Source organism: Sarcophilus harrisii, chromosome 2 (assembly GCF_902635505.1).
Source record: "Sarcophilus harrisii chromosome 2, mSarHar1.11, whole genome shotgun sequence".
Classification (NCBI taxonomy): Eukaryota; Metazoa; Chordata; class Mammalia; order Dasyuromorphia; family Dasyuridae; genus Sarcophilus; species Sarcophilus harrisii.
The window spans coordinates 242,813,536-242,836,940 of record NC_045427.1 but is presented as its reverse complement, the minus strand read 5'-3'; the positions used below and the strand labels follow the sequence as shown (position 1 = coordinate 242,836,940).

General features: G+C 40.0%; 1 protein-coding gene across 2 annotated transcripts; it reads right to left on the bottom strand.

Annotated features, from left to right (window-relative positions):
• Nucleotides 1-601: 601 nt before the first annotated feature.
• Nucleotides 602-22,560, bottom strand: OGFR (opioid growth factor receptor). 2 transcript variants are annotated; one of them, XM_031951735.1, is made up of 8 exons: nucleotides 21,820-22,560; nucleotides 16,403-16,540; nucleotides 12,666-12,734; nucleotides 11,044-11,122; nucleotides 9,048-9,126; nucleotides 7,142-7,208; nucleotides 5,178-5,326; nucleotides 602-3,956 (listed from the first exon to the last, which is right to left on the bottom strand). In XM_031951735.1, the coding sequence occupies exons 1-8, from the start codon at nucleotides 21,943-21,945 to the stop codon at nucleotides 2,774-2,776; spliced, it is 1,890 nt and encodes a 629-aa protein (XP_031807595.1). In that variant the 5' UTR covers nucleotides 21,946-22,560; the 3' UTR covers nucleotides 602-2,773. The 2 variants fall into 2 exon arrangements, with proteins under 2 accessions (XP_031807595.1, XP_031807596.1); XM_031951736.1 differs by lacking the exon at nucleotides 16,403-16,540 and having other exon boundaries at nucleotides 21,820-22,554.
• Between the last annotated feature and the right edge of the window lie 845 nt (nucleotides 22,561-23,405).

Genomic DNA, 23,405 nt, shown 5'->3' with positions numbered 1-23,405 from the left:
TCAGGACTCTTTTAAATTTATCTATAAAATAACGAAAACACTTGTATTAGCTTAAAGAGCTGTATAAAAAGTGTGCTCTTTCCAGATCTACATACACATGTGAACATACGATCTTCTGGTTCAAACATGTGACTTCAGTGGTATGGGAATCGCCCACTGCAGCTTAGCAATTGCTCTCAAAGTCTGGGCATAGTTGGGGGTAATATGGTTAAGTAAGTTTATCTGAACACATGCTTTGATTCTGGGGCTAGTTTTCCATTCATTATGTCATGCTGTATCTCCTTGAACGCAATGTAGCAACAAGCATTTATTAAAAACCAATTTTGTGCCAGGAACTATATTATCATCCCTAAATCCCCCTCTAATTTAGCTTATATTTCAAATAGAGAGTTAACATTTAAATCTATCCTGTGCCTCAGTTTCAACTGCGAAATTATTTCTAATCCTGTAATCCTGACTCACAGGCCATTACTTGTCAACATGGAGGTAGATTTCAAAGAAAGATCCACAAATGGGCTTCTAAAGTTTCTCTCCCAACCTCTTGCCACAAAGTAACAAGGCTCTATTCACTGATAAGGAAAGATCTCAGGAAACACTGACGGGCAATCAACACATTTTTATTAAAACACAGTCCACTTTCACAGCCATTAAATTTGAAGAAGAAAAAAATAATGAACCAGTTCCAAACATCTGCCATGGGAAAACAATCTTAATTCTACATTTATAGCCCCATTCCAAACAAACAACAAAACATACAACATCCAGACTCAGATTCTCTTAAGATTTCCTTTGCTCAACTAGGCTGAGCAAGTTCCCCTAGGGAAACTCATCACTGAAAATGAGAACTAGGGGGAAAGGCATCTCAAAAGAGTACTGGGACAGAAACCTTGTCCAGAGTCTTCTCCTTCAAGCTGCCATGGGAAATACACAATCCTGTCACTGGAGATGGGAGAGAGCAAAAGAGGCCAGAAAGTGAGATGAGAGAGGGAGAAATATATGAAAATGAAAAAAACAGTTCATGTCAATTCAGAAAGCCCAAAACCCAGTGCATATCAGCTCCTCAGTACTGAAAGCTTCATTGCATCAAACATTTAGCAAGGGAGAGAAAATGTTACATCACAGGTTCCAAAGTCCTTGGCCCCACAGCACAACAGTGACACTCCTCTAACTGCTGTTAGAGCGAGCTTGCACATCGGAGTTGATGAAGGTTTCCAAAGATCTTTTTTTTCCCCTTTTCTTCATAACAACCCTGTGAGGTAGGTGAAAAATTACATAGAGTTGTGGAGCAACTTGGTAAGCACAGACCTGAGGAGACACTAACTCTTCACATTAAATTGGAGGCAAAATCAAGCTAAGCCTCTCAAAATCCTGGGAGATGATCACTTCACTCCTTCCCCTTATCTCTCTCATCAAGGAGAGGTATCTTACTCGTTAAGGTACAGAACAGAGTGGGAAAGAGGTGTACATTATCACAGAGACGCCCTCCCTAACCATGCTAAGCTAGAAGGTAGTGGTATGTGGGGGGGGGCCGGGGTGTGAAAGCCCTGCTTTCTCCACTTGACTGGCTGACTCCATACTCCATGACTCCACAGAAAAAGGTTTGGCATAATTTGCTGGGGCTGGAATAGAAGGCAAAGCAATGGATTTGATAGCATTGTTGTAACTATTTCCATCTATACACGGCAAAGGAAGATCTATAAATGTACATATACAGACAGTTAATAGGTATCAAAAAAGGAACATGCAGAGTGGTTCAAGCTATGACAGAAAGTCAAGGGGATATCTCAAGAGTTCCTTAGTGATCTGCCTGACCCTACTTGAAAAATAGGAGTAACGAAGGACAGATTGGGAGCTCGTTTTTACTGTGAAGATATACAAGGGACTTGACCCTATCTGCATCTTAAAAATTAAAAAGAAATGAAAGAACCCAACAAAGAATACCGAGTCAATGTAGAAAAGTGGAAAAGCAGATACCTCAAAGTTCTGGGGCCAAGAGGGAAAAAACAAAGAAAAATTCCATCTGCATGGGATGTAGCTGTAGCCCAAGTCTGTCCATAGCTTCTTTTCCCCTCCTCCTTAGACTAGCCAGGCCAAGAAGTAGATGTCCACCTTGGGCAAGACAAATCACTGTGATGGGGTGAAGTCACTTTTAGTAAAAGGTCAGGGGGAAAATTGTCCACTGAAAAAGAGGAGCTAGTGACTTATCTAGCTAGGCTTTTTATCCTCAAAGTTCAAAGAGATGAATTTATTCAGAAAAAAATACATTGACAGAGGGCTGAAAAGTTCAACACTTTCCATTCCTTGGATAAAAAGGGAATAGGGACATTGTTATAGGATGTGAATTCAAGTGATGCAAACACCTCCCCCCACCCTTTAATCAAAATAATCACTTGCATTTCAAAGTTTTAAATTACTCCTATCAAAGTCTATCAGTATTCCTTCCAGAATGATTTCCACCAATTGTTTTTTCTTAGTTTCCTCAGAGTTTCATCATAAATGTGATCAGGCAGAGAGGCAACCAGTCTTTTCCAGGGAAGGATAGGATGGCAGAAGGAATAAAGGAATTCCATGATATTTGTCTTTCTTCTACCTTGAACTTCAAACACCATTAAAGGTTAAAAATTTAAAAGCTGAGAGGGACATCAATTTGTCCAAAAAAAGATCCCTGGAGAAATACCTTTAAAAGGTACCAAAAACCCCATTAATTTTGCAGAATCCTTTCCCACAGGGTCAGGCTCCTGAATTCCTTCCTTGCCTATCTGTGGCTCACTGTTTACTCAGAATAAGGCCTTTCAACTGTGGTTTCATCTTCTACCTTTTGTGGGACTTCTCCACCTGAGCATTCAGTACCTGCCGCCCCTCTGGGATCAGGTCTCTTAGCTTCAGGCCTCTTGAGTTCAAGATTTGTATCAACACTTTTTTTTTCAATTTGAACATATTCTTGCAAGTCTGACTGGTCAGATGTGCTGATGCTGGAGGGGTTACCTGAGGCATTTTCAGATGAAGCTCCAGGTACATCATCATGTTTTACAATCTTTGCTTGTAAGCCCTTGGCTTCCTGGCTAATGTTGTTCTTGTCCTCTATTTTTTCAGCTTCATGGGGAAGACCATTGGGTACCGAGAGGCAGTTTGGTGTTTGTTCCTCATTTTTTGTCGTCTCTGAATGGGTTTTTGATTCAAGCCGCCTCCTCTTATTCACCTCATCATACATTTTAATCTCCATGGACTCAGGACTAGATGGCCCCCTCTCCCTCAGCATACCCAGGCTTCCCATTTTCTTAGATCCACCAACAGTCCTCAGCTTGCTCTGGCCAAGGGCACACTCTTCCAGGTTATGGGCAATCTTCTCTACATCAGAGGCACCTTGACTTGGCTCCTCTTCTTGTCTGAAATCAAATCTGTTTACCTCATATTTCCTTTTCTTGCTTTCCTTTGGAGACTTTGAAGCTTGGTCTCCAGTACTCTTGATTGCAATCTTCTCCTCTAGTTGGTCAGATGAATTCATTCTTTCTCCCTTCTTCATCATAATACTGGGGTTCTTCCTGCCCACCTGCTTGCCTTTGAAGGCAATACTATCTTCTACAATCTCTTCCTTCACCTGACTCCTAACTTGGTCTTTTTCTATCCCAAATTCATTTTGGGATCCACCTGAACTCCCTTCTAGACAGTCCTGCTGCTCAGGTTCGAATTTCTGAAGCTTCTCATGTGGCCCCCAGACAAATTTATACTGGGGACTAAAGTTCTTCCAGGCATAATAGACAAGTTTTCTACGTTCTTTCTTGTTTCGGACTGTGAACATGAAATAATCCAAGGCACTCTGCTTGACACTTGGCAAGCAGTGATTAACAAGGATCTCTTCCAGAAAGAAACGAATCAGGGGCACCTGGTAATGTTCATAGCCCATTTCGCCCAGACACTTCAGGATGCGAGTGATGCGAAGGTTGTTGTGGCTGTGCCTGGAAGACAGGATAAAACTCCAAGTATTAATAGAAAGAGACAATATGAATTCTTCCCAAAGCACTGACCAGAACTGCACAGGTCCCCATAACAATGCCCAAGATGAAGCATAATTTAGGGGATTTGGACTGCTTTAACACAAAAAGTATATAAAAGATGTTAGCTAAATAATTAAGTTTAAAGTGTTAGTATTAACACTAACCCTAACATATTACATGTTTTCCCTGCTATGTGTCAGGAGTATGATGCTAACCAGAAACAAGTTTCTATCCTACTGTTTAGCTCTCCACCGTGGGGTTACAATCACAAATAGGGACAGTTTAGTCAATACACAAAGAAGACCTGATTGAAGCCAGTGTTGTAGAACCAAAGATTTAGAGCTAGATATAAGATATCTATATAAGATATAAGATATCTTATCCAACCCCATTCATTTTCAAGGGCAAGATGAGGTTCAGAGAAGTAACTTTTTCCAAAGGACCCTCTTTCTCTCCTCTTGCATAGTTACCATCCTATTTTTCTGGTCCTTATCACCTTTTCTGGACAACTTCACTAACTTCCTAATTGTTCTCCTAGATAGTCTCCCACCTCTTTAGTCAGTTCACACAGCCGCCAGAATGATACCTCACTATATATTTCTAATCATATAATGCCTTTCTCAATTAAGTGTCAGTGGTTCCCTCTTGCCTCTAAGATCAAATACAAATGCCTATTTGGTATTCACGCAATTCCAGCTTCTTTACTGGCTTATTACTTTCAATCATTCACTCTATATTCTCAAGTTCAAATATCATTAGTGATGGGATTTGAATCCAAAATCTTTAAAGTCCAAATCTGGTACTCCTTCTAAATACCAGGCATTTGCAGCCTGGGCTCAATTCTATAAATCTGGGTAGAGAACAGTGGAAAGAACACTGACCATGAAAGCAGAGTTCTGTCTCTATAAAATCTCTCAGAGCCTCAGTTCTCCCACTTGCAAAGTTTGGATAAGAATACTTGAATGTTAAGGTAATTTATGAACCACAATTTAATGTCAATGACAAGTGAAATGTTTTCTCTCTGAGCAGAATTAAAGCTAGAGAATTAACCAGAGCACTCCATGTTGAGCACTCCATGTTGGGTACTTAAGACATTCTGCTTTATGAGAGTCCCACCTTGAGAGTAGAGGAGAGGGATGAGGGAAAAAGGATAAGTAAGTGCTACTAGATCCAAACACTTACGAGTTGAGGTTCTGAAATCTTTCCTGGTAGTTGACAGCCTTTCTCACTTTTCCAGTTTTGTGATTCTCCAATTCAATTCCATAGAAGCCCAGAATAAGTTCATATGCTTGGACAAATCTTCTCATGACTTCTGGAGATTTTTTAAATTCCTGGAACATATAAACCCCTGACTCTATGAGGATGAATGACAACAGCTTTCAGAATTGGACATTCCCAATTTTTCTCCTAGAATTGGACATGTCTCATTTCCCCACCATCCTAAGCGAAGAAAATGCATCGCAAGTTCATAGATCTAGCCTGAGTCAGAAAAATCACGAGTACCATTCATAGACTTTCCCTATCTATCCTAGTTTTCTTCAAAGCTCAGTTCTAACACTTTTTCATACATGAGGCTTTTCCAGATCTCCCTAGTGGCTGGTACCTCTCCCCTAAGTGAAATGAATTACTTTGTATATATTTTGTATATACCTAAGATATTCTCCATCCCTTCTACTCCCTCACCCTACAGAATAGTTTCATTTTTGACTTTGTATCTCTAGTGCCCGCACATAATCAATCCCTGTTGGTTGACTGATTAGTCCAATCTTTTATTTTAAATAGGAGGAACTGAGATACATATACACACATATAAATGCAGACAGAGAGAGAAACAGAGAGAGAGAAAGAGAGAGAAAGTAAGTAGTGATTGGTGCAGTAACACTGGTAGCATATGACAAAACCAGGAAGAGAGAGAAAGTAAGTAGTGATTGGTTCAGTAACACTAGTATCATATGACAAAACCAGTAATTTGAATCCAGATCTTCATAGTCTAAACTCAAGACTATTTCCTATAAAGATTAGGAAACTTATTGCCAAATACAAATTCTGAATTCAATTGTTTCGAAATTTAGATTGACAAAAACAACTCAGTTTTATGACAAACATATTAATTTGGATGAATCAGTCTGGATTGTTGAAAAGTCGGGCTTCCATAATACAGTTAAATTCAATTAAAGCATTCTTTTAAGTCCATTCAGTAGCCCAGCCTCAAAAAAGTGTTAACTTAATAAATGTTATCTAATGTAGAGTTATTTCTAATTAGCATTCTGGCTGTGAGACTGAATAATAATTAATAACAATAACAATATCAACAACAATCACAGCTGACATTACTAACATTTAGAAAGCACATTATACACATTATCTCATTTGATTCTCTTGACAACCTGGTTGATATAGGTAATATAAGCATTATCACCCCATTTTACATGTAAAGAAATTGAGGCCCAGAAGTAAAATGCCTTGTCCTGCTTATATAGCTACCAAGTAGAAGCATCAGGCTTCTAATTCAAATCTTCTGAGTTCAGATGCTAAATAAGGATCATCCATGAATTGTTTAAACTGCCCATGAGTAGATGCTCCTAAAGTACTTAAAAAGAGTTTCTTCACATACACTGAACTCCTCAGAAAATTCATTCCTCACAGGTAGTAGTAGAAGGATATTATTTCAGTCTAATCTGGAATCATCACCAGCTTGAAAGCAACAGATGTTTCAGAACATGCTATAAATCTCCCCTTTTTAGAATCATAGGATAAGTTCCTGGATTTCATGTTTACCTTTCCAACTAAGAACAATAACTGAGATTAAGGTTGATTTCCACCCTTTCCCCTTTGCCATATAATGGGCTTTTTTTTGACTCAAAAACTCTTTCCTGGGAACCTTCTATACCTCTTTTGGGCAGAGGACATCGATTGCCTTAATAACTAGTTTTTTGTCAAGTAAGAAGGTGCTGAGAATCAATAGTGCCTACTTAGTGTCTCTTCTATATCAAACCAGTAAATGGCACTTACAATGAGAAGTCCTAACAAGTGTGCGCGCGCGCACACGCGCACACACACACACACACACACCCCAGAGAATCAACTTCTCTAATGACCTCTTCCAAAGCTACAGAAACATGAATCATGCCACAGAAACGCCCTACCTGGATTTCTCTGAGTGTCAGGGGCTTCGCGTGCCAATTCACTCCCCTCTCCCGCAAAGGGAACAACCTGAAGGGGAAACATAACTTCAAAGTCATCCAAAGTCACATGTGGAGGAGTGGGGACAAGGAAGGAAGAATGATAAGGAGTTGCAGTTAATCCTTTAAGAGGAGACTCGGAATGGATCATTGCTATGGACTACTGACTAGTATTCCTCAGGCATGCCAAGTTGCAACATGACATATCCAGGTGGGCACTTGCTTCCATGAATGGTTTCACAGGCACACACTCCCTCATCCACACGCAGCCTGTGCTTGTCTACCTCAGTGCCTTTGGTCTTTGTTCCCTACATCTTAACACTCTTGTACTCCTCACTCTCCTTGATAGTTAAATCTCAACTCAAATACCACTTCCTTGACTGTTAATGGCCTTTCCTTTCTAACTGCACAGGCATGTTGTACTCATTACCTTTCTAGAAATCTGTGCACACAAGTTATTCTTCCTGCAAGACTAATGGCTCCTCAAAACAAGCCTATCTTACTTTGTATTTCACCCTGTGCCTAAGGTGAAACTGTACTCCATATACCTATTTAAATAGTTAATAAATGTTGAGTAAATTCTTGAATGTGATTAACAAAGTGAAGAAATGAGAACTGCCCACATAAAGAAATGATACTTCTAGAGATAGCTAGGTAGCACAGTGGGTAGAACACCAGCCCTGAATTGAGGAGGACCTAAGCTCAAATCTGGTCTCAAGACACCCAATATTTCCTAGCTGTTCAATCCTGGGCAAGTCACTTAATCCCGATTGCCAGAGGGAGGGAGGAAGGAAGGGAAGGAGGGAGGGAGGGAGGAAGGAAGGAAGGAAGGAAGAAAGGAAGGAAGGAAGGAAGGAAGGAAGGAAGGAAAGAAGGAAGGGAAGGAGAAAGGGAGGAAGGAAGGAAGGAAGCAAGGAAGGAAGGAAGGAAGGAAGGAAGGAAGGAAGGAAGGAAGGAAGAAAAAGATACCCCTACAAGAAGCTTATTTATAATCTTTCTGAACCTCAATTCTCTTATCTGTAAAATGTAGCTAATAATATCCTTATTACCTACCTAACAGAAATCTTGGGAGGCATAGTTATCCCTTTCACATTATGGTTTCAATATATCACAGGTCAGCATAAGAAATTAAATGAGAGAGAGGGGTTGTAGAAGCTGCAAATAACACACAAAGGCCAGAAGATGATATAAAACAAGTTTAGAAACTCAGAAATATATAGAATATATATATATGGGTATTGTATGATATTAACATATTTTCTCTTTTAATACCATAATAATTCAGACTTCTCTGATGTAAAGAGAAGACCAAAAAATGAGTAGGCACAAAATTTCCAGATCATGGGGTGACACCCCTAGCTCCCCACCACAATATGGAAGGGATGACTGTATGATGACAAACTATAAATTATTCAAGAAATGTGAGGTATTAAATAAGTTAAAATGACTATCACTTTCATGTCACCAGACAAATGTTTGACTGGACAAAGGAGGTGAATTTCAGGAAACAGAGATTAATGGAGATGATTGCATTGCACCTGTAACCAAGTAATGTCCAAAGACCTCCAACTACATATGGTGGTAATCTTTACTAAGGCTCATGGATCTCTTGAGCTCAGAAACTGAGCTGTCCTGGATTAAATCAACCAGGTATATGCAATAAGGCTGGCATTTATTGGCTGAGCTTTCAGGAGAGAAAGAAGTAAAATGACCAAGGTCAAGAACAGAGGAGGCAAAAGTTTCCATGCCAGAGTGGTATTAGGCCCATGAAAAGTCCCTGAACTTGTAGCCTGGATGAAATGGAGAGAACAGTATTAAGAAAACACAATCACTTTCCTTTTTCATGATGTGCATGTGTTACTTTACTTACCACTGAATATATGAGTGATTGTCCTCTAAGATGTCATAGTCCTCTTTCCAGTTCTTCAGGATTTCTTCAATAAAATAGCCTGGAATTTACATAAAAATATCAGGAAGTTACACAGCAGACTGACTATCAGTCAGACCCACAATACATTACTATGTTTATATAGAGAGCTATGATAGCCCAGAAAGATTCAGAGAATAGTTATAATTGCTGGACTCTTCTGGGTGCTTGTGAAAAATTTTTTAAATTGGAAAAAGAATGTTTTTGCCAATTTTCCTTGGCAAAAATATTCTTTTTCCATTTTAAAAAATTTTTCCTTACACTTTCATAGTTTTTGGTGTATCCAATTTAGTGATTTTATGGTCAAAGGATATGAACAATTCTCAGATGAAGAAATTGAAACTATTTCTAGTCATATGAAAAGATGCTCCAAGTCATTATTAATCAGAGAAATGCAAATTAAGACAACTCTAAGATACCACTGCACACCTGTCAGATTGGCTAAGATGACAGGAAAAATAATGATGATTGTTGGAGGGATGCGGAAAACTGGGACATTGATGCATTGTTGGTGGAGTTGTGAGCAATCCAACCATTCTGGAGAGTAGTTTGGAACTATGCTCAAAAAGTTATCAAACTGTGCATACCCTTTGATCCAGCAGTGTTACTTACTGGGCTTATATCCCAAAGAGATTATAAAGAAGGGAAAGGGACCTGTATGTGCACGAATGTTTGTGGCAGCCCTCTTTGTAGTGGCTAGAAACTAGAAACTGAATGGATGCCCATCAGTTGGAGAATGGCTGAATAAATTGTGGTATATGAATATTATGGAATATTATTGTTCTGTAAGAAATGACCAACAGGATGATTTCAGAAAGGCCTGGAGAGACTTACACGAACTGATGCTGAGTGAAATGAGCAGGACCAGGAGATCATTATATACTTCAACAACAATACTATATGATGACCAGTTCTGATGGACCTGGCCATCTTCAGCAAGGAGATCAACCAAATCATTTCCAATGGAGCAGTAATGAACTGAACCAGCTACGCCCAGAGAAAGAACTCTGGGTGATGACTAAAAACCATTACATTGAATTCCCAATCTCTATATTTATGCCCACCTGCATTTTGATTTCCTTCACAAGCTAATTGTACAATATTTCAGAGTCTGATTTTTTTGTACAGCAAAATAACGGTTTGGTCATGTATACTTATTGTGTATCTAATTTATATTTTAATATATTTAACATCTACTGGTCATCCTGCCATCTAGGGAGGGTGGGGGTAAGAGGTAAAAAATTGGAACAAGAGGTTTGGCAATTGTTAATGCTGTAAAGTTACCCATGCATATATCCTGTAAATAAAAGGCTATTAAATAAAAACCAAAAATTAAAAAAAAAAATTTTTAGTGATTTTAGAGCATAGTTCTAAATTACTGGACCAATTTACAGAACCATAAAGTATGTCTCTCCTTCCCTTTTATTTATCTTTAAAACTGACTAGTGTGAAGTGAAGCCTTAGATTTAATTTGCATTACTTTCATTTATTACTCTAGGTAAAAACAGATATGACAAAAATAAAGTGTGTACATAACAAGGTTCTTTATTTCTCAACTATTGGAATGCTTGCATTTTTTTCATGACTCAGTCCATAATTTTAAAAAAGTGATGGTGTACTATTCTCCCAACATGGAAAAATCTAATACTAATGGTTCTCAATAGTGGGATGGCTAACACAAGTTAGTAGGAAGAAAAAAGTAACCCACACTTTTGTTAGTCTACGACAAGTTTGAGGAAACTCTCACTGGGTCCTATGACTCAGCACGGGTAGGAATAGTGGATAAATTATGAATAGGCTTAAGTTTATTACTTTTGAAGACACACAGTATATATTTCAACAAAACCATGGTTGATTGAACCACTGAGACATGGATCTTAAGAAGGAGATTCAGTGTTGCAGAAGGTCACAGGTTGTTGGAGTTGAGTTCGATACATACCATTGGGCAAGAAAGCAATTTCATTTTTATAAAACTTCAAATTCAGCATTTCCTCATTGGACTCTTCATCTTTTAAACCCTATGGGAAAAACAATGTTAAGAGACTGGTAAATTACTATACACTATCTACTATTTCTCTCATTTCTCTTCACAACTCTGCATTAATTCATTAAATATTTGCTATATGCCTAATATAATCTACTGTAAGGAACAGAACCTGTGTAATGATAAAACATAATACAAAACAATTTGAAGAGGAGTGAATACTGGCAACTATTTCATGCACAACTTGTCAAGTCAGGTGGGAGAATCAGTAGAAGCTGAGTCAGTCAACTGGGTTGGTGAGCCCATTGAGTCAACCTCTTGGCTGACTCAACTCTAGCCATCTTTTCTTTTGCTCTAATTAGTCCATGCTTCCAGAAATCATGGTAATCCATCTACCCATCAAGTACCTGTTATTCTGTGGGAATTCTTGATATGGGAACACTCTCTGTGATGCAGATAATAACTTTAATACCTTAGGAAGTTTGGCTGAGGTTCGAGGATATAGAAGCACCCAAACATTAATAATTGCTAGCATGTACACAGTGCTTTAAGGTTAGCAAAATTCTTTGCATGAATTATCTCATTTGAGCTTTACAACAACCCTTAGAAGACGTTTTTTTACAGGTGAGGAACCTAAGGCTAGGGAGATTGACTTGCTAAGAGTCACACAACTAGGCAAGTTTCCTCGATTCCAAGTTTAGACTTGGGACACCTAATCTCACGCCTCAAAAGTGTCTACTATGTACCAGGCATCGTGTTAGGCTCCTAAGAATGCCACTGAACATACAGCTGAGAAGTGAAAAACTTATTGTATCTAGAGAGACAAGGAACATGGAATTAAGTGTGTGTGTGTGGTTGTGTATGTCACTTCATGGTGAGAAGGTATAAGAGGTTGAGTAGATCAAGGAAGGCTTATGTAGAATGTGTCCCTTGAGCAGAATTCTGACGGAAACAAGGTATTCTATAACACAGAGGAGAGATGCGATTGCCTTCCAGGCTTGTTATTGTTGCTGTTTATTTGTGTTAGTCGTGTCAACTCTGTGACCCCATTCAGTGTTTTCTTGGCAAAGATACTGGAATGATTTGCCATTTTCTTCTCTAGCTTCTACCTTCTTTTATATGGAAAGTTTATGAGGAAACTAAGGGAAACAGGATTAAGTGACCTGCCCAGGGTCAGTCAGCTAGTTAATGTCTGAGGCTGAATTTGACTCCAACCCTGGCTTTCTACCTGCTTCAACCATCTAGCTGTCTCATCATGGGGAACAGTCAGAAGGCTCAAAGATAGAAGACGGTCTGTCATGTATTAGGAAGAATCAAAAGGGCAGTTTGTAGAAGAGAATGATTTAGAAAAGTACTTGGAAATATATGATTGGAGTTCATAGAAGAACTGGACATAGAGGTGTTCATCATCTTCCTAGAGATGACCGACGGTCATCCCTCTGTTAAGTATCAAGAATGAAATCTAAACCCAAGTTCCCGCAACTCTAAGTCCAGCACTATAATCACACTATAATCACTATAATACTAACAAGAATAAAAGATTGCCTTGAAAGAAAAAAGAAGCTTCCAAGACTTACTGGGTACCGACGTCTGTACCTCTGCATGTCCTGGACTGCTCTCCAGTTTCGGCATCCTATCATCCGGCTCTAGAATGGGAAAAGAGAAAATGCAATTCAATAGGAGGAAATTCAGTGCTGGTTATGATACCTGATAAGCCAATCCATCTAATAAGCAAGTTACAGAGTAAGAGCCCTCAGCAGGCTTTACCTTCTGGTGTAGAGAAGTACATGGGAGTGTTTAGAGCATAGCTGTGTCTCTTTGGATAAATCATTTAACTGCTGTCTATCTAGACTTTCTTACCTGCAAAATGGTCACAATAGCACCTATCTCCTGGGATTGTCATGAAAACAAAAGGTGATATTTTTAAAGTTTTCCAAACTTAAAGCACTACATGATAGTGCTATTATAACTTTGATCATATAGTTATTATTTCTGATCTCTCCTTACATTTACATAGCATTTTATACTGCTACTAGTAGCACCTTGTTTAAAATTTACAAGGTACTTTAAATGTATTAGTTCATTTGATCATGAGAACAACCCTGTGAATTTGACAGGTGAGGAAAATGCAGCTAAGGTCACTTGTTCAAGGTCATACAGTTAGTAAGAAAGGTACTTTCTAGATACTAACTACTTTTCTCAATCTTCATTCTCTCTTTGATACTGTTGATTCTCCTCTCTACTTTGATACTCTTCCCTCTAGATTTTCAGGACATCACTCTCTCCCGGTTTTCCTCCTTAGCAGACCACTCTTTCTTTGGCTCCTTTCCAGTATCCTCATCCTACTGATGTTCTGTGCTGGGTCCTCTTCTTTCTCTACAATGCTTCATCTTGTAATGTTAACAGCTCCAGTAGATTTAATTGCCATTTCTATGCTGATGATTCTTAAATCTGTTCCAACCTCTCTGCTGATCTCCAATCTCATATAGTCAATTGAGAACTGGATGTCTGCTGTATATCTTAAACTGAACATTTGCAAGATGGAACTATCTTTCTCTCTAAATAAACTCTTCCCCACTCCTGCTCTATTACTGCCTAGGGCAGCTCCACCCTTCTTGTCCCTTCTATCCTCTAAAGCCAAAGACTTAGTAGTCATGCTGTATTTCTCTTTCACCTTTCTTTACCACTCCTGCCAAATCCAATTTGTATCCACAAGGTCTGTTGACTTCATCTTTGTAACATCTCTCAAAAGTGCTCTTTTTTTTCCTCCTGATATCTTCACCACTCACACTTCATAGCTAGACTTGCAATTGCCTGCTGGTGAATCTGCTTGCCTCAAATCTTTCCCTCCAATTCATTTTCCAATCAGTTACCAAAGCTGATTATTCTATTCAGCTACATGTTAAAGGGTAGGTCTGTCCATTTCACCTCCCTATTCAAGACATTCCAGTGGTTCCTAATCACCTCAAAGATCAAATACAAAAACCTCTATTTGGCCTTCAAAGCACTTCATAACCCAGCCAGCCCCTTCTACTTTTCCAATATTCTTTCACCTTATTCCTCACCACATACTCTTCAACATAGGGACACTGGCTTCCTAGCTATTCCAAGAACATAACATTCCATCTTTTAGTTCCAGGCATTTTCTCTGATTGTTTTCCTATGCTTGGAATACTCTTCTTTTTGCAAACTCTGCCTACTGTCTTCAATGATTTCTTTTAAATCCAAAGTAAAATCCAATCTCTTTCAAAAAGCTTTCCCCATTACCTCTTCATTCTAGTGCCTTTTACCTGTAATTTCTTATTTATGCAGTAAGTAGCCTATTTGATTTTTATACTTGTTGTCTCCCCCATTATATTGTGAAATCCTTGAGGGCAGTGACTGTTTTTTTGCTTCTTTTTTATTATTCTCAGTGTTTAGCAGTACAATGCCTGGCATAAAATAGGTTCTTAAAACATGTTTATTGATGACTCTGAGCTCCAGTCTTCATGCTACCAAAATCTATCACTGTATCCATTATGCCATAGTAATGCCATGTTTCTGTTTCTTTCCTTCTGTTTCATTCCTGTTGTTCAGTTGTGTCTGACTCTTTATGATCCTATGGACTATAGCATACCGATACTGGCCTTAGGGTTTTCCTACTAAAGATACTGGAATGGTTTGCCATTTCCTTCTCTAATGTAATGAGGTAATAAGGCAAACAGAAGGTAAGTGACTTGCCCAGGATCATACATCTAATAAATGTGTGAGGCTGCATTTGAATCCTGGTCTTCCTGACTCTAAGCCCATCACTGAGCCACCTACCTGCCTGTTTAATAGATGATGATGATCATGACAATTAACATAGTACCTATTATGTGCCAGGAATTGTGCTAAGTGCTTTATAATTACTCTTAGTTGATCCTCATTAACAACTCTTCAAGGTAGGTGCTATTATTCCCATTTTTGTAAATGAGAATCTGAGTAATTCATCCAGGGTAATAAAGTTAATAAGTATCTTAGTCTTCCCAACTCCAAGCCTTATACACTATCCTATTGTGTCACCTAGCTGGGTAAACATCTCAGCATAGTACAGTGCGGGAGTGCTGGATTTGGCATCAGAGCTCTTATGGTGGTTGAGTTCTAGCTCTCTTACTCACTCTGGGCCTCAATTTCTTCATATGCTAAAAAACATGAGTGAGTTGGACTGGATATAGTACAATCCATTCTGGTTATGATCCAATGACTCTAGTGAAGTGGTCAAAGCAGGGATTAGTATTCCGATTTGAAAAATGGCTACACCAACACAAGGAGAGATAGAGTGACTTGCCCAGTGTCACAATATATTAGTGACTGAGCTAAGAATTCAAGTCTCCTAGTTAAATCGTCTAGCTGACTGTTCCAGAGCATCAGAGTTCCCCAAGATAGTCTTGATGGTCTCTGAGGGCGCCAGAATCACTTTAAATTCATTGTCCTGCCAAACGAATGATCCTTCCTCAGCTTTCTCTTTGCAGAGGTGGTTCTCAGGATGAAATGAGCTCTGCAAATGCACCCCTCCCCCTCTCTCTGAGCCCCCTTGCTCAGCATGCTGCCTGAGAGTGGGCGAAAGCCAAGAATAAAGCAGAAAACTGGGAGCAGCTGAAATGAACAAACCATCAGGATAATGGCAATGCCTCAGATTTTTCCAACAAGGGACAATGCCTTGTTTCTAGCTGCTAAGAACAAAACAAGACTTCCCCAAAGCCCCCAAGGTCCTTATCCTTGATCTCTATTCCTCCTGGCTTCAAGAGGAGATGGCAAATTTAAAAGGCAGGTCAAACTGCATTGCTATAAATGCCAGCATGTTTGGTTATGTCATCAAAACCAGAGATTCACACAATTTTAGATTTAGAAGGATCCTTGGAGATCAGTTGGTCCCATCCCTCATTTTATAGATGAAGATCATAAGGTCAGAGATAGATAGTGACTTACATATAGGGAGAAAGGAACAAAGCTAGAATTTGAACTCGAGTCCTCTGACTCCAAATTCTGTCCTTGTTCTATAGTGCTTCAATTCTCTTATCCTACACTGTCTTCCCAGTTCCAGGCATTTTCTGGCAGAGGTTGAACATATGGACCCCTACAGGCAAAGCACAGATTCCACCACTGAGCAATAGTTTGAAACCTCAGTCAATGTCTTGATTGTTTCAATCATTTGCTATTACAAAGGTACCTATACAATCTACAGCTAAGGACCCTCTGGGACCTTGCTTTAAGAGAATTTGACTCAAAGGTTTGATTGGTTCTGAATAAATGGTTTTGTGGATTTGAAAGAAAAAACTGGAAGATGACCAACCTTTAGCTGATTAAAAGTCATCTGAAATTGTTGATAGAGATAACCCCAACTCAAGGACAAACTGACCCAAGAAGTCCAAAAGCTGTAGTATTGCCACACATATTGGCAGAGTCTGAAAAGGAGAGAATCCCATCTGGGCTGGAGACAGAGGACAACAGTTTCATGTATATTAATAACACAATTTGGCTGAAGGGGACAAAAATGATAAAATAATGACAAGAGTAGAGAGGTTCTAGGAAGTATGTACTAGACCAATGGTGAGGATACCATAAGTTAAGAGTACCATTTGGATTTTAACTTAGACTCTTAGAATAATTCAGAAGTATAGAACCTGACTCACAGAATCTTACAAGTTTAGATCATTATAACTGGAAGAATCTCAACTAAAACTTGTATCTCTCCTTCTGCAAGAAGCTTTCTGGTTCCCCTTATTCCTAGGGCCTTTCCTCTGTTGACTATTTTTAAATGGTGTCTCTTCTCTCCCCTATTAGAGATCCTTTTCTTTTCTTTTGCCTTTTTTTTTTTTTTTTTTTTTTTTTTTTTTGTATCTCCATTGCTCATCAAGATGCCTGGAATGTAGAAGGGGTTTAAAAAATGCCAATTAATCCCTAAATTGGAAGGGGTCTTAAAAATCATGTACTTTAAGTCTCTCTTTTGACACATGAGGGGAATGAGGCCAGAGAGAGGAAGTGATCTGATCTGAGGTGGAACAGATAGTAGCAGACTTGGAACTCATATCCATGTATCCTAACTCCTGTTGTCCAGTGACATCTGTGAGGAGATTGGTTTCTCTAGTTCTTGATTTCCCCATTAATAAAATGAGGGGCCTGGATTATAATAGTATAGTCCAGTTGGAAAAAGTATTTATAAACAGAAGACTGGGTTTGAATTTGTCCTGGACAATCTACTTATCATCTGTATGATCTTAGGCAAGACAATCTCTCTGGGCTTCACTTCGGAAGCTGTAAAATGACAGGATTGGATAAGATAAGTCTCTTACAATCTAAGAACCTATGAGTCCATGACTTCTGAAATCTAAGTTATCTTATTTGTAAAGAGTTGAGCCAGCTTTTTAAAAAACTTATGTTGCTCTGGAATGTATGCTCCAGAGGATGGAGTTATAGGATCACAAATTTAGAATTGAAAAGGACTGAGTTCAATCCTCTGGTTTTACAGAGAAGGAAATTTGCATCTGAGAGAGGTTGAATGACTAGCTCAGGGCTATACAGTTATGCCTAAAGCAGGATTTGAACCCAGGTCTTCTCGAATTGGTCTACTGCTTTTTGCATTATACCATGCTGCCTCTAAAGAGACACATGAATGGCCATTTACGGCAGAAGGAGTTGTAGCTGTGGAAGATAGGCTTGGCTGACAAGTACTCTTTTTGCTTTGTCCCTCCTGTTCAAGAGGGAACAGAGCTGAATCCTTTCCAGACTTTTCCTATCACTTTTGGAAGAGGGCTGTCAGTTACCACCTTGCTCTCCATATCCCTTTTCTCCCTTCATAAGTCACACCCTATTACAATGTGTGTGTATATTGTGTATGAGCCGAGTTTTATTTAACACAGACTATCTTTATGTTATATACATACCTTTCCAGTTTTGCTCAACATCTACACACACACACACAGACACACTCCACAGTAAACATCTGCTAAATAAATGAAGAGCAATCTTGGTAAGGTAAAAAGTGCACCAAATGGGAAGTAAAGGTCCTAGTTTCTGCTACAAAGTTAAAGCAAGTTAACTTACCAAGGATTAGCCATATCTCTTCCCTGTACCTCAGTTTCTTTAGCCATCAAATGAGAGGGAGTTCAATTAGGTGATATGGAAGATTCTTTCAGTTTTATTCTTTAATACTTATTTTCTAGATCTCAAGAAGAAAAGAACAATACTGTATCACAGATGAATGGCAGGCATGAGGAAGGGAGTAAGATTTATGACATGCATGTATACTTATTGTGTATCTAAGTTATATTTTAATATATTTAACATCTACTGGTCATCCTGCCATCTAGGGGAGGGGATTTGGGGGGGGGGGGGGAAGAGGTGAAAAATTGGAACAAGAGGTTTGGCAATTGTTAATGCTGTAAAGTTACCCATGTATATATCCTGTAAATAAAAGGCTATTAAATAAATTAAAAAAAAAAAAAAAAAGATTTATGACATGAAAGAATGAAAAAAGCATTTAGCAAACACTTAATATGTATCTAGTTCTATGGTTAAGACTAGAGATACAAATACAAAAACTAAGATAGTCCCTGATCTCAAGAGGCTTATTTTCTAAAGGGAGAAATAAAGATACATACTGGAGTAATAACTATAGAAGGGCATTTTGGACAGTAAACTAGCAGTAGTATATTGACATCATATCTAGTAGAAATAGCAGAGTGGATTTAATCAACAATCAATTCAATCAAAAATTGTCAACACTAATTGAATTAAGTGAAGAAAGTGGGTGGGGAGGATGGCTGTGAAAGAGATAGCCAGGAGTTTTCCTAAAATATTAAGTACTCTGAAGGCAGTATACTCCGTATTTCCTAGAATTATGTAAGACAAGCCTCTGGCTTAATAAAGAACTTAACCCTTCTAGCTCTGACATTCTGTGACCAGATTTGCATTTTCCTGTTTTCTAAAAACAAAGTTAATTTTACCAACTAAAATTAGCTTCAGTGTTTGGAAATACCTTTCTGACCCAACTTCTAGAACTGGGTGATTGGCCCATTTCCTTACTAATAATCAGAGGGTGAGTCAGAACAAAACTGGAGAAACCCAGGGAAAACCTGACCACTATTTCCTTACTAAATTTCTAGTCCTTTTCCCTAGGCCCATTTTTTTCCATGCAAATAGATCGACAAAAATAGGCAGTATTTGGGATACTATCAGGATTGGTACAATGGGATACAAAGTAATTTGTGATAGAGAATGATACAATAAAATCACTGCCAACTGTGATATGGAACTGGTTTCCTCATTTGTAAAATATAGATAATAACACTTGCAATATCTACCAACAAACCAACTCACAGGATTGCTACAAGAAAAGCACATAATTCGAGGTGCTTCAAAAATTTTCAGGTTAACTTCTATTCCACCCAAAGTCCATTTTCAAAAATGACCCTTGTTGATCAGAGATGACCCTGGCATCTTGAAATCATAACCACAGATTGTTAAAGACCTTGAAGATGATCAAGTACAGATTCATTTTAAATGGGGAGAGTAAAATAGAGGTACAAGATGATAGAGTGATTATGGGGTCCAAAGACCTGTACTTAGATCTCAGGGCTACTTATTTGGATGATTCGGGGCAAGTCATATTACTCCTCCTGACTGAAGTTTCTTTATATGTTAATATTATAAAGTTGGACTTTAGAGTCTCTAAAGTTCTCTGTCACTTAAAATCTGTGATTTAGTGACAAACACAAGGGTCTACTGTGTTTGGTAGAATTACCAAAATTCTAAATTTGCTAATTAGAATTGCTAAGCACAGAGGAAACACAAAATTTATACAAAATATTGTCCCGCTTCTCAAAAGTTTTCCAATAGAACCAAATGCTAATAAAGATAACTATAATATGCAACATTACATGCTAAGTGTACCAAAGGGGTAAAAAATCGTTAGGTAAGGTGTAGGAAGAGGAAATTAAAAAAGAACAGGGTGATGAGGGAAGACTTTTGTTTTGAATGTAATTAATTTTTCCTTTTAGAGACAGGTAGAAATTCAATAGTCAAGAGGGGGGAAGGAAGGCATTCCAGGCATAGGCATGAGCATGAGCAAAAAAGGACACTAAAGGTAAAGTGCATAATGTCCTTAAGAAATAAAGTAGTCTAATAGTCCAGCTAGAGTAAATATTGAGTTGAGGGCAATAATAAGAAAAAAAAAGCAACAAATGTAAGATGGCACCAGGTTGTGAAGGGCTTTGAATGACAAAGGATTATACATTTTATATGACAATCAATATTTTTAACTTTTTAATATTTTAATGGGGAAAACACAAGTAGAACTGTGTATGAAAAGATTATTTAGGCATCATTATGAAAAATAGATTGAAGGATACAAATCAATTATTTACACTCGTGCTAGCTGGGTAATAAGGCAGATGGAATTGACAAGACTAGAAAACTGATTGAATATGAGAGAAGAAAAGGAAAAGCTGAAAATAAAGCCAAGGTTTCAAACATGGAAACCTTAGTAAATGGCAATGTTTACAGATAGAGAGATGCTGAGAGGAGAATCAGATTTGAGGGATAAAATGAGATGTTTAAGACATTTTGAGTCTGAAGAGCCAGTAGGATATTGATGGGAGTTTTGTGGGATGTTTTGAGATTTGGATCTAGAGCTTTAAAAAAGAGGCCAAGACTGAAGAAAGAGATTTGGGTCATCTGTTAGAGATGGTACAATTGAAGCTGTGGAAGTGAGACTGTTAAAAAACAGGAAAGACAGCCAGATCTTTGGTAAAGACCCAAACTCCATCACTCAGGTGTGGCTTCTGAAGCCAAAAAAAGACGTAAGGAAAGAGTGCTAGAAAGGAATGGGAACTAGGGGCCAGGGGTACGTATGATGCCAAGGGGAAAGAGCACTCAAGTCAAGTGTCAAAGGCTACACAAGATGAGGGTGCGGGAGGAGGTGCGGGACTGGGAAAGGTTCTTTCCAAATTATGAGCAGTCATATTCTGAAGGTCACACAGCTAGCTGGTGGCAAAGTAGACGTCCGAAAGCATCCACGATATCACAACATTCACTATGTCTTGCTTTGTTTCTCCGTTTCTGGGCCTCCCAAGCACGGGAGCAGCGCACACACAAATACACCCACCATTTTTTGAAGACAAATTCATCTCATCCTGGGTCCCCTCCCTCCACGAATTCAACGAGGCAAGCCCACCCCCAAAAGCCCCAAACTCTCAGGGAAAAGTTTACTTTCAGGACCAGAAAAGTCGCGTAGCCCAGAGCCAGGGCTTCTGAGGTGGGAGGAGTTGAGGCGGGGGCGGCGCGAGTGTGGGGAGTGACCCAAGGCTGTTTCATTAGCCGCAGCCGGCTCTCCAGGCACCGACTGAGGGGTTCCGGGTGGGGAGGAGGGGGAGGTGCGAGGTCGAAAACAGCATCTGAGAAAAGAAGCGCCGGTCCCTCGGCGGCAAAAGCTCCCACACGAGGGCTGTTTGCCTGCGGAGGGTACAGCTTCCATTTAATAAAGCCCACCCTCCTCCCGGCCAAAAGATAAAGGCGGGCTGGCGGCGGGCGCGGGGGAGGGGCGGCCTGGGGGTAAACCTGCGTGGCGAGGACATCAGGACTGTTGGGGCTCTCTGGGCTCGTTGCCCGGTTCTCCGGACCCCCCCCCCCCCGGCTCACGCCCTCCGGGCCAAGTGCAAGCTCCCGGGGTGGCGGCCCTCTGCAGGCCCTGGCCGTTCCCTAAAGCTTCACCTGGAAAGCTTGGTTCCCGCGTTGTTGGTGCCTCGGCTTTGCTTCATCTCGGGATTTCCTCTCGTCCTTCTCCTGATCTTCCTCTTCCTCCTCTTCCCACGTCGAGTCGCAGTCCTCGTCGTCCATGTTCTGTGCAGCAGAGGTTACAACCTCGGGTCCCGGCTAGAACGGGGAGTGGGGGAGGGCGAGGTGGTGTGGAGGTGTTTGGGTCCCAGGGAGGTGGGTTGGAGCGTCCAGGGGCGGAGACTCTCCGGCAGGAAAGAGCCGCGGCGGAAACGAAAGCGAAAGGCGGAGGGCGGGAAGGCGGAGGGAGGCAAGCTGAAAGGCGAGCCGCGGGGGCGGGGCTGCCTAAGCCCGCCCCCGGGGTGCGGCGACAGGGCAGGGCTTATTGTGTTCGGTCCTCCCCCGGGGAGGCCCTTCTCGCGTTTTGCCCGCTTCCCCTTAAACCTCCTCGCCTCCCTGTGCTTGTACGGCAAGGCCCTTAGCGCCTTTTCCCTCTCGGCTTGCCGTGTAATGATCACGTACACCGTGAGGGAAGGAGTTGAGGATTTGGCCTAGGGGTTTCTCTTGTCTCCATCCGAGATCGATTTTTAATCAGCAGACAGCGTAACGCAGCGGACTCGGGCGCAGAGAAGTGGCGTAAAAGTGTCGTCAAGGCCGCGTGTTGCAGGAAAGGAGTGGCTCGGTCCTGTGGTGAGAGCTGTCAATAAAACAGCCCGAGTGTTACAGTGGTATCTGTAGAATCTCAAAAGACCGAGGGAGGGCACCTGTACGTTCAGCGGATTTACCCGAGCTCACGGACAAGCCCCTAGCAGACTGAAAAGGCAGAAGAAGGGAGAGAGGGAGGAAGAAAGACAGAGAAGAGGAAGGAGGGAAAGAGGGAAAGGAGGAGTTAGTAGGGAGGGGGGAGGGGGGGAGGGAATGAATATGGAAGAAAGAATATGAGAGGGAATAAATATGAGAGAGAGAATATGTGAAAAACAATATGGGAGAGAAAATATTTGAGACAGGGAGGGAGAATAGAGGAGGAAGAGTCAAGAGGAATGAGAGTATGATGGAGACCACTCATCTTAGAAAATGCAAGACATCTGGGCAAAAGTCTCTTAATATAAATAATGAGGGAATGGTGGGCTTTTCCCCTTCCAATGTTTTGGGATCCTTTATCACTTTCCAATTCTGGGACACATCTAAAACCACTTTTCTTAGGTTAGTGAACTCTCCTTAATTGTTCTTCATGAATCAACCTGCTGAAAGACAAGCAGCTCCAATGGAACTTGGGAAGAAATAACTTTATTCTGTCACCCAGTGGCATTTGTAACCATTTAAATGGGAAAGGAAATATAACAAGTCTTAGGCTTCTTATAAAAAGTCACTGAAATTCTGTGTAAAGTTGCTAATGGGATTTTTTCTGGGATAAATGTGTGCTTGTGTTTAAAACAAGGAATTACATGAGAACACATAACTTCTCAGTTCCTAGTCTATTCCAGCTAATAGAATTCATGAAAATGCATTATTGAACACAAATTTAAAATGCCTGGGATACAAGTATAAAAAGCAAGATGGCTCTTGCCCTCAAGTCTCACACA

Excerpts from the sequence above, each read along its gene's own strand:
- OGFR (XM_031951735.1), bottom strand. The coding sequence starts at position 21,945 with ATGGACGACGAGGACTGCGACTCGACGTGGGAAGAGGAGGAAGAGGAA. Across the intron at positions 16,541-21,819 it reads GCGGGAACCAAGCTTTCCAG|CCCAGATGGGATTCTCTCCT; the intron begins GTGAAGCTTTAG and ends CTCTGTCTCCAG. Across the intron at positions 11,123-12,665 it reads GGTACAGACGTCGGTACCCA|GGTTTAAAAGATGAAGAGTC; the intron begins GTAAGTCTTGGA and ends TTTTTCCCATAG.